The 16,854-nt window shown below is 36.0% G+C and overlaps 1 protein-coding gene across 3 annotated transcripts in view; it reads right to left on the reverse strand.

Moving 5' to 3' along the window:
• Positions 1–16,854, reverse strand: part of PRR16 (proline rich 16) — a 134,363-nt gene that overhangs the window by 32,453 nt on the left and 85,056 nt on the right. For 2 of the 3 annotated variants that reach the window (XM_050329044.1, XM_050329045.1), the window contains exon 2: positions 12,797–13,556. In XM_050329044.1, the coding sequence (XP_050185001.1) occupies positions 12,798–13,556 (759 nt within the window). In that variant the 3' untranslated portion in view covers position 12,797. Of the gene's footprint in view, positions 1–12,660; positions 13,557–16,854 lie in introns of all 3 variants that reach the window. The other variant, XR_007630509.1, reaches the window with a different exon arrangement.

Consider the following 16,854-nt stretch of genomic DNA (forward strand, 5'->3'; position numbering starts at 1 on the left):
GCCTTGCCCAGTATCTGCTTCATAAAGGCATGATCCTAAAAATTCTTTCTGACAGTTGTTTCTAATTTATCTTTGTTCATGTCCTTTCAAGCTGCATATACTTCCATTAGTACAGTGGGTTCAGTTCACCCCCAAAGCAATAATCTAGGCACTGGCTCTAGGGATGGTTTTGGTCTTGTCTATTCAGAGGGTTAATTTTTGCCTAAACTATTTAAAATGATATTTCAATGCAAGTCCCTTTAACTGTCATGTTCTATAAGATGCATCTGTACTTCTATAATTCACATTTACTCCCAGGACCCTTTCTATGGCTTTTATAAAATGTTATGTATTTCATGCTGTACTTCTTTTATTTGAAATCCCAGAAATGCTCTTAGGCTTCCTGTGGTTATGTTAGTCATAAAAGTTCAAAAGAAAAACTACCTGTTCAGTCAATCTGCCAAAGGACTTCCAGGCATTATGAGAAGTAAAAAAATAAAAAAAAAGAAGCAGCAAGCACAGAAAGATGTGGGACGAAATCAAATGTTCCATGCCCATTCATTATATATGCAATAGAAAACCAAAAAATGTTAAATGTTTCATCATCTTGTGTCATGTGGCTTTCAGGAAAGAAATTTTGAGAGATTACCTATAAAACTAATAAACTGGGACATCAGACATCGGTGATGCAGTTCAGAATACTTTCTTGGTGGGTTTGATATTCTTGCATTCTTCTTCTATCCTTTCTACTTCACCACTACTTCACCTGCTTTCTACTCCAGTGTGGCCCTTCCTTTCATTGCCTATTCATCCTTCCCAAAGCTCTCCCCTTTTCAGCCCTGCAATTTCATGGCATAACTTTGACAATGTTTCTTCCACACTGTTTCTGTGCTGTAAATTAAGGTTTGGACCCTTGGAGGGGGTAGTAGGTAATAACTTCCTGTTACTCTCTGCTGTACTTGCTGCAATCAGCAGCCTCTCAACAAATATAACGCTCAGCAATGCTCCAGGTCTCAGCATCTGATGCTTACTAACCTTTGACAGGTATTAAAGGGACTCAAACCATAACCGCCCAATAAAATTTTATATCTAAAAAAGGGCAAGAAAGAACAGCATACGCTTGCAGTTGTACAGATATACAGGCACAGAAATGCTCATAAATGTTCTTAAATTTTTCATATTTGAAAGAGTAGCAAGCTCCTCCACTCAAGCTGGAGCTTTGTCTTTTTAAAATAAATTATTAAAGTATCATTCTAAAATTATGTGCCCAGAAAGAAGTCTCAAAGTTTGACCAAAGGAGTTTTTTTTCTAGTTTTTCTAATATTCTGTTAGATACATTTAAATATGCTCTTGCATATAAACATGGTCATGCCATAATAGCTGGGGAAAAGATTTTTAAAATTTTAACACTATACCAAAATACTTGCTACTGAACATGCTGAAAAAGCTTCTAATGCAAAATGAATGTGGCACCTGTACAGTTTGGACAGCCAAAAAACATTCTGACAGTAAGCAAAAATGATGAAAAGTGAGTATGCAAAATTGGGTTTTGATATCTTGAGTCACTTTAAGCTCTTGGATTCAGGAAGGAATTAATAAAAAATGAGAAATCACCAAAAAGTTCTCCAAACAAAAGAGGCCAAACAAACTTTTCTCTGTTGTACATCACATGAAACATATGGTAATATTGCCACAATAAATTGTATCCATAGCAAGAAACTAGGGAGCAAAGTGAATCAGTAAATCCCATGTGCCTGTTGCATATGACTTTGCCCGGAAATTAATTCTCCAGGGTTACACTGTAATTTATTCTCAGTCTTGAGAAAAACAGAGCTGTGAGGAAGATTAAGTCTACAATGGTTAGCTACAGCAACAATATAACTGTAGTATCTGATCTATTAAATAGCAACTTTCTTTGATTGCAACCAAAAATCATGTGTTTGTTTACTCCAAGCTACTTGCTTAACTTATATATCACCTAGTGATGGTCAGTGACACCTATGCTGCAAAAATTCAAAGTATATTTGACCTCAGATCCTTTTTATTTAGAGAGGGAAGAGGCCGCTCTAGTTTTGAAAAGCCTTTGTCATTGCACCACAAATTGGAGATTATAGAACAAATAATTTCACATAATCAAACCATACATATACCGAAAGTTTTCTGAAAAACAGTTTACTGCACTGTGTTCCTTTTATTTAGTCCTTTTAACATGAAATAAAATAAATGGAAAAGCATACTATGCAAAATGGAAACATGAAGAAAATTCTCTCTTTTTTTTTTTTTTTTTTTTTTGTTCATGTAATGTATTATGAAAACAGTTCCAGTATAAATTCTCTCTCTGAAAACTAGAAAGTGGCTGTCAGTATTGAGGTTTGATTTTAAAGATTTCTTCCTCATTCCTGATGAAAGCATACAGGATTTACAAAAAATCAGAACTGGTCTAACAAAAATACTATGTGGAATCCAGACTGCCAAAATAATACATAATTTACTTTCTGAGCATTACAACTGGATGTTATATATAAAAATATAAAAACTTGTGTTTTTACTTCGTATCAATTTTTTCCTTAACTAGTATTCAACTTCTACTATTCAAGATAGACTCATAAGCTCTTCTTTATCTTAGATTCAGTGGAACTGAAAAATTAATGTTAGGTAGTGAAAGAACAGTGAAAGATACCCGTAGGTTCCACTATGGCTGCCAAATGCCCAGAAAGCCTCTCTATCACTCCCACTCCTCGGGTGGACAGGAGGGAGAAAACAACAAAAACAACAACAAAAGGTTAATGGGTCAAGATAAGGACAGAGAAATGCCATTCAGCAACTACAATCACAGGTAAAACAGATCCCATTTGGAAAAATTAATTTAAATTATTGCCAATCAAAGATCAGAGTAAGACAGTGACAAATAAGGACAAATATAAAAACATCTTCTCTCCTCCCTTCTTCCTGGTCTTAGTTTCACCATAAATTTCTCTACTTTCTCCTTGTCAGCAGTGCAGGAGGACAGGGAATGTTGGTTATAGGCAGTTCATCTCACGTTGTCTCTGCCTCTCCTTCTTTCACAGAGGGATGACTCCACACACTCTTCCCCTGCTCTAGCGTGGGATCCCTCCCATGAGCTCCAAGGTGAGTCCTTCCCGTGGGGTGCAGTTCTTAACAAACTGCTCCAGCACAGGTCCCCCACGAAGCCATAAGCCCTGCCAGCAAATCCTTTCTCCATGGGGCCATGGGTACTGCCAGGACAGAGCAGCCACACGGGCTGTCACAGCCTCCAGGTATCCACCTGCTCCACCATGGCCATCTATGGGCTGCAGTTGGAAGCCTGCCTCAGTGTGGGCTACAGGGAAATCTCTGCTCTGACAACTGAAACACCTTCTCTTCCTCCTTCACTTGGTGTCCACATATTCTCACTTTGCTCTCCCAGCTGCTTGTTGTTCAGCTTTTTTACACTTTCTGAATTACGTTATTCCAGAGGTCCTACCAATATCGCAGAGAGGTTCAGCCTTGGTCAGCAGTGGGTCTGTATTCAAGACAGCTGCAACTGACTCTTTGTAAGGTGAGGAACACCCTCCCACAGAAGCTACAGAAGCCCCCCCTGCAGCCTCTCCCCTCTTTCCCCCACAAACTTGTCACAAAAGCCCAGTGCCGTGAACATCCATTGCTGACAGCACAGTTGCAGGACAAGGTCTCCTGGGCCAGGCCAGCACACACATGACACAAACACGAGATCAAGGGCAAAACTACACCTTTATTGAGTGCTTTATTGAGCTGCCCTTACAGCTGAAAACTGGCTGTTCTGGTGGGATTCAGGGCACCAATGCGTCTTTGCTCCTCAAGAACAGTGCGCAGGCCCTTACACAAAATTTTCTGTCAAACAGAAAGCCAATACCATACCTTCCTACTGTAAGTGATTTCTAATATGTATCTTTTTTCCTAAAATCTTATAGCACTTTGACAAATCTCTCTGCTTTGTATTTCAGTATTTAAAGCTTGCACTCATAGATCAAATTTTTCTTGAAAACACACCATACAAAACACTGATGCTGAAAGCTGATGAAATATTCACTTAAACATGATTTAAAAGATTCATTTCATGTCTGAGAGAGAAATAATTAATCTGCTGCATGTATGGTTAATGAGTGGTAGTGAAACAAACTTGTTAAAAGAGATACTAGTATATACAGATGCTTGTCTCAGCCTGTGAATTCAGACTACAAGATCAACAGTAGAGCTTGTTACAGCAAGGTTTCCCTTCAGTAAGGTCCATCAATAAGAACAAATTTCTAGAAACCAATGGGTCGGTTATCATGTATTTACAACCTTATTTCTTGTTCCTCTAGTCTTAAAAGAAGTAACTGAACACCATGTCTTTGTACAGCTGGAGCTGAATATCGCAAAAAAGGAAGAGGCTGAAAATGAACAATGTATGTGAAAAAAAGTATTAATACTACAAAATTTAAATGTTGAGCCTTAAGTTTATATGTATTTACTGTTCTGCTTCAGTGTTTCCCTTGTTTAATGCTTCTTCCTCCTCAGCAATACAATTCAATCTCCAAAAGCTGTTTCCCACATGGAATGATGGAAAACAGTTTTATTAGCCTTAAACTCAGGTGTGTATGAGATCAGAATTGACCTGAGAGTGCACCTAATTATAAATTACTTGGAACAAACTCTTTCGTTTTCTGTACGTTTACACTGAACACTGGCTTAATTGGCCTGTATATCACAATGACAAGTTCAAACTTAAATGACAATAAACCAAAATGTAAATATATGCATTTTAAGATGTCTAACAAGATAAAGGACACAGTTAGTGTTAGCTGTTGCCTTTCAGATGTAGACACATTTTTCTAAAATAATTTTGTCATCTTGCCCTGTGACAGGGATATGATATCCTTTTCATGCACATCAGTAATAATCTACTCAACATACTGTAACAAAATATTTTACTAATTAGAACACTGCTTACTAATATCATAAAATGAGGATTACTTTAGTGTCTATAAGTCTTTTCCAAGTTTTGGCAAAACCCAGGTTGAAATACTTCTCAAATAGCACATTCAAACATCGTACTCTCCAAACATTGTCTACCTAAAAGTCTGCAAGTCAGACATGCTTTAAAGATATTAGTCTTGTATTTAGAAATCAGGTCATGATAGAGGAAAAAAAAAAAAATCAGTCTCTAAAGTATTCAGGGTCATATAAAATTGTTTACAGAGATTTCAAACACACAAATTACAAATCATGAATGATCATAGCTGTATTTCCACAACTCTGCAGGAGCTTTGATTACTGAAAAGTTTTAAAGAAATCTGTTGCAAAGCAATGTACTTTATCAGTAACATATTATGACTGAGCTTGTAATAATATTTTAAATAAATTTATAACAGAGAAGGATTTATTATGAAAAAATTACTATGGATTATGAAAATAAATGCATCATCAAAATTTGGCCTATTGGTTTACACAAACTTTCTTGTACAGACTCATAACCAGTGTCATGAATCTGTTACTATGTCATTGCAGGTACATGCAGAAGACATTCTGCGTAAGCTGTTGGAGGAGTCTTAAAATTTCTTTTAGTGAACCACAAAACTCATGGGAATAGTAAATCGTTATCAGATGAGTCTCTTTCCCATCCTGTTCAGTAATTATTGATATTATATATGTTTATCAAAATTCCACTGAATTTATTGTTGTGTTGATTTTTACTTTCATTTTTCTGTAGGTCAGTTTTTCATTAACTAGTATTTTAATTATCAGAGTTTCCCAGAAGTTGAAAATGTGAGCATTACTAATGCACTTAAAAAGGCCAAAACATGCTGTGTAATATATATCACAAAGGAATAAAATATATTTTTCCTCTCTTTTCTTCCTCTTTTTTTTTTGCCCCCACTTCTGTTTGTATGTTTCTTTGTTTTCAATGTTTTGTTGTGCTTTTATTTGTCTGGTGTTGGTTTGTTTGGTTTGATGTTGTTTCTTTTTGCATTTTTTTTGTTTTGTTTTTTTTTAATGACCCAAAATTGAACATCAAAAAGAGAAAGAAAAATACACGGTTTCCTCATTATACTTGCTAGGACAGAAATAAAAATAATTTCCCAGCAAGTCCTTAGCAGAAAAAAAGCCTAACTACTATCTTATTCATGCAAATGAAAGTGGTGTTATTTCTGTTGCTAAAAAGACATTTGTGTTTCATGCATATCTGCAGTGATTTTGTTTTAGAAAATAAACATCCATGAAAAGCTCTTCTTTATGTATTCATTATCTTACTGGTATTATGATTACCTTAATTCTTATGAAAACGATGACTTAAATCACATCATAACACAACTCAAAATCTTATTTTGATTATATTTTATCCTCAGTTATTTTGATGATATTTTACCTGTATTCTTATCATGCTTTGTAGAAACAAGTCAAGTCAAGGCAAACTCACATCTATGAGACAAGGTTGATTCTTTTTCCACTCTCCTCTTTCATAGTCTGTCTCATTGACTTAATCAATGTTTTTGGGAATAAAATCTTCTCAGATAGCTTGGGCCCTTCAATTAGTTCACTGCTGCAGTGAAAAAAATGTCTGTGGTTGACTTATTGTAGGGATGACATGGGAGCAATCAGCAAAAGTAAGTTAGGATGGTTTTCCCAAAAACAGTGAAGGGTTAAATGTATGGTAAGTCATGTCAGCACTGGAATTTGAAGAGCATTTGTCTATGGTTGCATCAACTAAATGATATTGAGGCTGATTCCTGCACAGATGACAAAAAATTCAGCTGCCAAAAGATTTGTCCATACAGCTCCTCTGGAGTATTCTGTTCTGCTGCAGATTTTACACACAGGTACACAATTGTGATTCTAGAGGGTGCAGAAGCACTTCCATACATACCCATAAAAGGCTTCCAACCCATTCATTTCAAGTCACCAAACAAATACAAGCAATTCATTAACAGCCTGAACAATTTGTACAGAGTTGTGCTTGTTTATAAAAAACAAAGTTTGACATTTTAATTTTCTATTGCTTCTAGCATGCTTAACTGATTTTTTTTTTCATTTCTCTTCTTTGTCAAGTACAAAATTGCACCTGCTGGCAACATCAGAAAAGTGTATTTTTTATCTGTCTTTTATAAAAAGTTTATAAGTTCTTTTAATAGCTAACAGGAAGCGTTAGAGTAAATTACTTTGCCTTCCTGCTTACCACTGTAGACCTTTAAAGTATTTTCCTTAGACTTGATGTGTCTCCTTTTTAAGAGAAACACAATATTAATTCAAAGACTTCATACTGTGGATTACTGATTACTTTTCCAAGTAAGTTCTTACTTACACAACTCAGTATCAGAAGTCCAATTAGAACATTAACTCCAGTATACAATCCTCAGTGTATTTGCAAAAGCCAATAAATGTTCTGTAGGTATTGTGTATTAATACAAAGAGATACTATCATAATACTCTGGATTTCACCATAATACTCTGGATTTCCAAGAAAGAGACTGACATGTAGTACTAACTTTTACTTAGCAAAATCAATGTTGAACTGAAAAGGAAATAAACACTTCTATGAGAAATTCTGTCACTGATTGGCTTTTTACTTGCTCTCTTAAGCTTAAGGTGACTCTAGATTAAGTTTAGAGTAATGATAAGAACCCTATTTAAAGAAAAACAGGCTCTTAGATTGTTGTTGTCATCTTCATGTAAGCACTGTTGAGGAATATACTTAAATATATCTGTTAAAGTTCTCTTGTTTTTCATAATTTACTTACTACTTTTCCTCCTTGTGTAGTTGTTCCCCCATTATTGCTTGCAAGATAGGATAAGTAGTCTAAAGATCAAACAGAGGGACAGATCTGTTATCAGAAATCCCTTATAAAAGCATAATTACTTATTATGAACATAATTTACAACCCACAGTGAGGTAGACTAATTTTATTAGGAGTCTAGTATATATCCAGTGTTTCAGGGTGAAAGAAAAAAAGCTCCTGAGGAGAAAGATGCAGTAATTCCTGGAGTTCCACTCTTTATCTTCCCCAAGCAAGGCAGTAGGATGTTTCTAGTCTTACTCATTGTTTGAAGCATTCCTGTTGGCTGGCTATCAGGTGCAATTTATGTTCTACTTCTTTTCCTGGATTAGACCTGATATTTTTCTCATCTGTCTATAAAAAACGTTTTCATGCAACAAAAGATACATAGTCCTGCAATAACAAAAACAGTCCCTAAAACCATGAAAAGTTCTAGTCCCTCTTCATCATACCTGCATAAGAGATTCTCCTCTTATTTTTATAATCTGACTGGAGACTGATTACCTCAAAAGTAAGAAAACTCTGCCTCAAAATTTCCAAAGATTCAGCATTACGAAGTACTGAGCAACTCAAATACAGCCATAGTCCCACCTACTTACTCCACAGAAACAATGTAGCCCCGCTGATGAAAACAGAGCAGGTGCAATCTTTTAACAAACACTCCAATCGTGTAGTAACACAACATTGCCATTTAATAAAAACTGTGAAGAAACAGAGAACAGGAGTAGACTTGCATAGCTTGACAACTGCATGAGCCTCTCCTGCAGCAGGATACCCAGTCAAGTCCATTTTTCACAGCAGCTCCAGTCACAGCTACAAGAGAGCTCTTTTACCAACATGAGCTAGATCTTGTATCATTTAAAACTAGGAATGAAAGCCAGCTTGCACATGCTCCCCAGAGCTAACCCAAGATAGACAAAATATCTTGACAAAATTCTGATAGAGAAACTTGCTCTCTTGGACTATTTGCCACCATAAAACAGTTCAGTGAGATAAAATTCCTTCTCTTTTTTCCCAGTTAAAAGCCATCAACATGTAACTGCTACCAAAGATGAGGCTGTACTGCAGTTTGCATGCACCACTGAGCCAGTAACACCAGTGCTGCTACTTCACTTATGAACTTCATGGTCTGTGTTAAAAGGTAAAGAAATGTAAGGCTGCAGCATGTAACTATTGTGTGTGGTATACCACAAACTTTCCCACAAAATACCGTGTACAGGTGCCAAGTATTTTTCAGATTAGGTACTCAAGACATTGTGCTTGCCATGGTATACCACAGCTATTTACTCTACCACACTTTGCACTTACCTCACTTGCAAAACCTTGCTGCAGTTCTGAGCATTATGCTTCATTACTATTACTAGTTTGAACAGTGGATAGGTATTTTGCTTCTATACACACACACACAGAGCCTCTGAAAAAGCAGGGATCACAGCATATATATAGAGCATGAGAAATGCTACCTCTGCAAAAATATGTGCCCAGTACTTATGCCTACAGTAAGAGTAAATCTGACAAGTGAAATAGCCACCATAGCATGATTTTATCTCCACATGTAAAATTATTGTTCATGGTATCACTGAAAGGAAAGTCATAATTAGTATATGGAAACAAAGATATCTGAGAAAGTCCAGAGGGCATATGCAAATCCATCTGGTAATTAAAAAATTCACACTGTTCTCTTCTTCAAAACCAATAATCCAGTTTCCTGAAAGAAGTTAATAGCAAGAGCTGTAGTCTATTTCACTTACTTCATGTCACATTTTAAATAAAATATTGATTTAATAATAAAAATACAGATGAATATTTGGAATTTTTTGTTAGCTTTTATTAACAAGTGCCATTATTACAAATTAAGTAATTTTGATTGCTTATCTTAATTTTCCTAAATTATGTTTTCATTAAATTGATGGAAACCAACTTATCCTTCTATTTGCATTTGAGAAGTCTAAATCTGGACAATCCAGACTTTAAAATACCTTTGGAGAATCAAAACGGAATGGTAAACTGACTGGCAAACATTGAATTAAAGCTCTGAGTACTGTAACTAGACTTCTACTTTTTTGAGATACGAATATTTTTGCAAAACACTAAATATAATCTCAGAGATACTACATTTACATTTCAAAGGCAGACAATTCCTGTCCAGTTCTGGTTATCTTATTGGATTTTCCTCAGTAAAGTGTGAACCATGCTGTGTTGTAGGTGTTCCAAAATGCTTCACAGAGCTTACATTCCTAATACAAATGTAAAAACCACTACTGGTTGAATATAGTATTGCATTTGTTGTTATGCCATTTCTATTAGCAGTTTTCAGACAATGCCGTAAAACTTAGGGTTAATTGTTTCCCACACTTTTCAAGTTTACCTGTTTTAACCTTTATTTTATCCTGTCCTGCCAAAAATGTGAAATTATTACCCTGATAAAAATACCTTACAACAGGACACAGGACAGAGACATTCTTATCAAAACAGAATTGATTCCATGTTTGTACTATGATTTAAGAGAGACTTTGGAACATGTTACGTTAAAGAAAGCCTGAGTTAGCAAACTTTTCTGAAAAATAATGTATTTCGGTCACATTTTCATACTCTGGCATTTCTGGCCAAAGATAGCATTGCATTTAAAAAGCTGAATCTTTTCTTTCTATAGCACAGCATTTGCACCCCTGTGAAAACTCATAAAGAAGGGCAGTAGTTTGTGAAAAGATACTCGGAAAGCATGGGGAAAGAGAAAAGACAGCATTTCTGAAAGTGAGGACAAAGTATAAGATAGAAATGTTGGATACCAAAACTGAACATGAACTGCTGAAACTCTGATCCTATTTAAACTTTCCAGGGCTGAGAACTTTAAACTTAATACTGCAATAAAAGTGACATTTACATGTATATCAATGCCCATCTATTGAGTACAGCATCCAATCTGCAGGTATTAAGATGTTCTTAGAAGCCCAAAGAAGAAATATTGTGCTCTGCTATCAGAGGTGAGTTAATTCTGGAAAAATTAAGCCAGTTGGGGTAAGACACATGCGCAGATCCCCTAAATGATTCAGTGTTATTTTCCCTAATTTAAAATGAAACAAATATTTTATATAAAATATGTAATATTTGATTTTCATTTTTTCATCATTTCTTCTACACGATAGCTCTTTTCAGAATGAAAAAAATACTAAGCTAACTTATAACAGGCATATGATGTCTACAGTAGTGATAAAATCAGGATAGAAGGAATTTTCTTTTTAAAAAGAAAACCTGTATATATGCAATGTGGATATGTCCACACATCATTCCAGTGATTTTAAATGTAATTTTTAACATGTGAGCAACGGAGCTAATGTGGAGTCCCAGCATGTGAGAAGAATCCAGCTGACAAAAACCTCATTTGGGTAGTAAATATCTCACACACATGCACAATGAGTTACTGCTTCCTGCTGAAAGTGCCAGGACTCACTTTACTTGGCAGCAGCTATCATGGCATTAAGTACAGTGAAACAATACAAAATGTAAAGTGCATCATGAAAACCAGGTCGGAAGATGAGGGGAAAGAATGATTAAGCACTTAAGATTATTTCTTTCCTTTACCTTTTATGCAGGGAATAAAACATGAATCTTTAAACCCTAAATGTATATTTGCACAAAATGCAATCTTTGTTTACTGTGAAGGTTTCCAAATGGTGGTAATCTGCTAGATTTTTTGTCATGATTATTCTTATTATTTAATCTTAAATACTACCAAGGTACTGCAATATGTATACAGGGAAACAGGTTGAAGATTGGTTTTCAGTTTAATACCTATTACTGCATGTAAACAGAAATTAAAATTAAAAATCTGATTTGTCTAGTTTTGTCTGTTTCACCACAAAGTACCTTTTACATTTCAGCTGAAATAAGAATATGTTTTTTTAGTATAGTATTTGCTATTGGCCATTTGAGATTAATTTGGCACCAGTTTTGTAAATAACAGATTCATTATCAGATTTCCTTCACTGACTGGATGTTTTTTAAACTCTAAGTCCCTGTAATTCTCTTTGTGAGAATAAAAGGATGTTCTTTCATAAAATAATTAAAAACATTAAGGACTTTTTTCAACTAGTAAGAATATTAATTGGGTTCACACTCAAAATGTGATAACATGTAAAATATCTTGTTTTGCAATGTTAATGCTCCATAATTGCACAGAGCTTTTCAACTTCAAAGCTCTTTACATGAATTAAGTGGATGTCCCTGAAGGCCTTAGGCAATATTTTCATTGCCTTCAAAAAGAGATTTGCACCAGACAAAAGCTTTGGGAAAAACATAGGATTGGGGTTTGTTTTTAAAATCTACTGCCAGTGCACATGAGATAAAATATCACTACCATTTTGCAGATGGAGCAGTGGAAATGCAGGGGGACTGAATGGGACTATTCCTACTCATCTCAGAACTCTGTACTTTACATTGGTTGTGACACACTGAGCAAGTGAGAAACAAAACACAAGATAACTCAATTTTCAAGAGCCATGCCAACATACGTTTCAGTGATTTCTTTACTTCCCCACCAAAGACCAAGCTGCCTGAAAGTCCAGTGATTACTTCCCACTGCCCCACTCCACATACAGTGCATTCGTTCAAGCAGTCATGCAGAGAAAAGTGCATTTGAAGTCGAAAGTTGTTATCTGGTACTACTTTTAAAAGTCCCAAAACCTAGGAGCAATGCTTATTCCCTCATGTCAGATTTGTCACACATCACTACTCAGTATTTTCACACTGAACTTTCTTTTCATTGTTTTTTTAAACCACGGTACAATTAAAAAACTGCTAAAGAAATAATATTTTTTCAGCATCGTTTGGCTTAATGGTATTTTTGGTGGGTACAAATAAGATCAACAGTATTCCTCTTTGTACTTACCATGTGACTTTTATGCCACTCCACTGGACACAGGGAGTAATACATTGGGTCTTTTTATTGCTCAAGTAGAAAGTGCTCATTACCTATTTATGTTTATATATAGGAAAAAAAAAAAGAGTTATTACAAGTGGCATACTTCACACTGTTGTAGTGGTTGATTTCCTCAAGATGGTCTTCTGGGGTTTTGGTGCAGTTTGTGGAGGCACAGTTGCAGGTCTTGGAGGAGGAAAGCTATTACTGGGACTTATCCCCATTCCTCCATTTTCCAGAGGAAATGGAGGCAGTGGAGGTGGTGGAGGTGGCAGAGGAGGGCACTGGTGTGGCAGCTTTCCAGCAACATGGGCCGAGTCACTGTGCAAGTGCACCTCCCTGTTTTTAATGTTATACCGAACATCGCAGTCAGGGCAATAGCCGTGGTACTGCACTTTTTCACTAAATCGTACCCGTTCCCTTGCTCCTGGCTGAGGACACCGTTCTTTCTCAGGTCTGTGCATCAGAGGCTGCACCACGACTTTCTCCAAATTACTGTTCGGTATACAGCACATATCTCCATTTGGGATACGGCTGGGCCCCACTGGCAAGCCCCCGTTTCGCAGCAAGGTGCCGTTAGTCTTGACTGGGTTGGCCAAAGGAGGCATCCTGGGAGGTTCATCACACTTGACAGGCGTCAGTCGTGGTGGAGGCGGGGGTGGGTTTGGCTTCCGCAGCACAGTGAGGATGGCAGAGGGGTGTGCAGGCGGCTTGATGAGAGGGGCATTGCCACGCACCTTGACTTTCTCCAAGCTGGAAGCTGTCGTGCTGCTAGAGCTGCTGTTAAGAGTGTCTGTTTTGGAACTGTCTGTCATCTCATCCTCCAGCTGTAGATCAGATGTCAGTGTGTCAATCTGGTCAACGACCTGCACAATAGCCAGATTGAAAATGGTGAGAAAAGCTTGACTCAGAGAAGGCAGGGAAAAACAAAAGCCCACTCCACTATCAGTTAGTCCTCCCCAGAACTGAAGCATCCAATTTTTTTGAACATTATTTCTTTTTTCCTGTCAACATAATAAAATAATAATAAAAATGACAACAACAATAATGATAAGAATGGCTAGTTTGCTAGCTCATCACCTGAGTACAAGAGAAATATAACTTGGAACAGTATAGAATGAAATTCCCTTTCTTTCCCTCCAGGGTTTACTTGGTAATATCATAGTAAGTGAAGTGTAATCCTTCAATATTATGCTTTGCCTTCCAGTGCAGGAGGAGACAGAATTGTTCAACTTTAGCTTCTACATGACAGCTTCTGAACCCAAACCTTCTGCACAGTATCTTTTAGCTCTGACTTTTCAAACAGTATATATACTATACAAGTGATATTATATTCCTACAATCACTATGCACTTTCCTGCCAATTTTTTAACATAAAACAGGCTCTGAGAAACAAGCTCCCTCTTGCATTATGCACCTTTATGAATATTTTCTGTAAGATCTGAAATCCTCTGAAACAATCTTCTGAAACAAACCCAAGTTTTCCCATACCTCCCATATTTCTGATTGTAGATTCTAAAATGTTAGATCTTTTCTGGTCTTCAAGGCCCTCTTTTTCTACTGATTTTTATAGGGCATGCAATGTTGCCTTTACTTAGTAGAGAAAGTTTGTCTATGGTAAATAAAAGCCCTTCCTGAAAACTGCATTTCATTCAGTATCTAGTTGAACAACTGTAATTATAAATTACATACAACTACAACAGATACTACAGGAAGTAAGCACATATTTAAAAACTGATCTCTGTCCTTTATATCCTCACAGGATATACATCAAATAATCAGTAACTGAAATGCTGCTAGCCAACTTTGGTGCATGAATAAAAAGCTTGAGGCGTTGTCTGGGGTTCTTTTAGGTGATCTGTGATGTTCTGGAGGGGGCAGCCCAGTACATCTGAAATAAAACTAGATGCTGCCAGTGTGCCACAGAAACTTTCATTTCTATTCCTGCTTTCAGTAATTTGACTGTAACAGTACTGTTTCAAACCAACACTATTTTTAGGCATATGAGTTGTATAACTGCAAAAGAATTGACAGTCATTATTGAAGGCAGTGACTCTTTTTTCAGCCAAATCAGTCACTCACTTATGTGTTCAGTAGTAAATAGTAAATAATAAAAGAAAAACCACCATAAAATGAAAAAGCACTTCAGCTTTCACTGCTCATACTGTAAGCTCAGAGTTGCATAATACAAAATTCATAAAAATTCATATGCAGCAATTCAGTTCAGTGTCTTCCTTCTCCTAAAACCAGCAAACATGCAAATAAGTATGATTCAGAAAGAGTGCTTTCAAACATCTTCGAAAAAAATTTACAATATTTTTACTCCAAAAGACCAAAAGAACTACTTATTTTTTTCAGTATTCAAAGCCCAGGATCATGTTGCATTTCAGTTTTGATTTGCATTTTGATTTTTTTCTCAAAAAAGGAATAAAGAAAATGTATACCCTTCAAAGACAGACATTAAATCCCCCAAATAATCAGAATTTAAAATATTATTCTAGAAGTTGAAATGTACAGTAGAACTTCAGTAACTGTCAGATCCCAAACATCTCCCCCTAGGTACAGCATATGACTACTCTTGGAAATTTCAGAAAAAAGGTAGACAAACCGCATCTGTAGCAAAATTCCTAGGAAGAATGATTTTACAGGTGAAAGAACTTGCCTTATCACATTCCATAAGCAAACCAAGGCAGAGAGATCCTCTCAAAAGGAAACAGGAACAGACAGTCATTTTCTGGATAGCAAGCCTGAAATTTAAGTATCTGTCTACAAGCTTGGTACAGATTTATGTAAATATTAGGGTCTACCTACATATGGTTAAATATTATTGCATTCTACTATCTTTTAATAAACTATAACAGTTGCAGAATGAAATGATGCAGCATAAATCAAAGAAATTTCTTGGGAAGAAAAGAAAGCGAAAAAATATGCAGCACAAGTGTCATGAAATGTCAGACCCTGGTGATGAGAAAATCTGCATCCATTCAAATTGTCCTTTTGTCAGTGCAAAAACTTTCTCAAGAGTAACAAGAAAGTCTGTTATTAACTACCCTTCAAGTTAATGAGTAAAGAGATTATCTTTTGTCTTCTGGGCAAATGTGCAGTGCACATCAAAATTTTTTTTGTAAAACATAAACCCAGCATGAAATAGTTCTGACATAACAATATAGTTTATCTATCCAGATTCATTCCCACCACAAGTTGTGATTCTGTGTACTGTTATTTCCTTTTGGTTTTTTATCCCAGAAGGTAAAATTCAAATAAGTTGAAAAAGTAACAAGAGAACCCATGACTAACACTGTGAAACTGACATAGTAAAAAAGAAAAATGCATGTTGAGAAAAACATAGGCTCTGTTTCATAATTCAAATTCTAAGGAGGTGAGAGAATATTAATTTAAAAAACAAACAAACAAACAAAAAAACTGTTATAGTGAATCTTTCTAGTGAATTCTTCAATTTTTTCAGTTCTGGAATAAAACAGGACTTGATTCACATGCACAAGCATTGGGGAAACACCGTTTTATAGCCTGAGGAGCTCCTTAGTCATTAACCAGATGTGAGCTCTGCTAAGATGCCCACTTCTCCCCTGATAGCTATATCCTGAGGCTTCAAGCTCTGTAGAATCCAGCATGACACCCCTGAATGAACCAGGAGGGCAGTTTATTCTTATCCTCTTTCTGGGTTCATACTGGACAACAATATTAAGTGCCCAGCAGGAATGGAGTTGGATTTCTCTAGCAGAATGCAAGAATTGATCAGTCTGTTAGCACACGGACAGACCTAAAACATTTTATCCTGTAATTCAAGTAATTCAGTAAGTCAAATCTATGTTTACATCTTATAAATATGTAATATTGGATGGTTTGGGTTTGATCTGGTGGTTGTTTGTTGTTTTTTTTTTTATTATTTTGACAATAGCTCTGTATCTTTGCTGCACAATAAGCAGAAAAAAATTTTGGATAAAGCAAATTTAACGTAGATATATATTATGTTTATCCTTTACCTCCAGCTTACTGATTGAAAATTATCTTGTAATTTCTTGTCCTTTTAGTTTTTTTAAAAATGTAGACTCAAGCCTTTCTCTTCACTAATGCTTAAACTGCAGAGAAGAACAGCAACAACAACATCTGTAGAACACGTACATAAGCATTTATAATCATCAA

The sequence above is a fragment of the Myiozetetes cayanensis genome, unplaced genomic scaffold, assembly GCF_022539395.1.
Source record: "Myiozetetes cayanensis isolate MyiCay16 unplaced genomic scaffold, myiCay2020 scf4, whole genome shotgun sequence".
Classification (NCBI taxonomy): domain Eukaryota; kingdom Metazoa; phylum Chordata; class Aves; order Passeriformes; family Tyrannidae; genus Myiozetetes; species Myiozetetes cayanensis.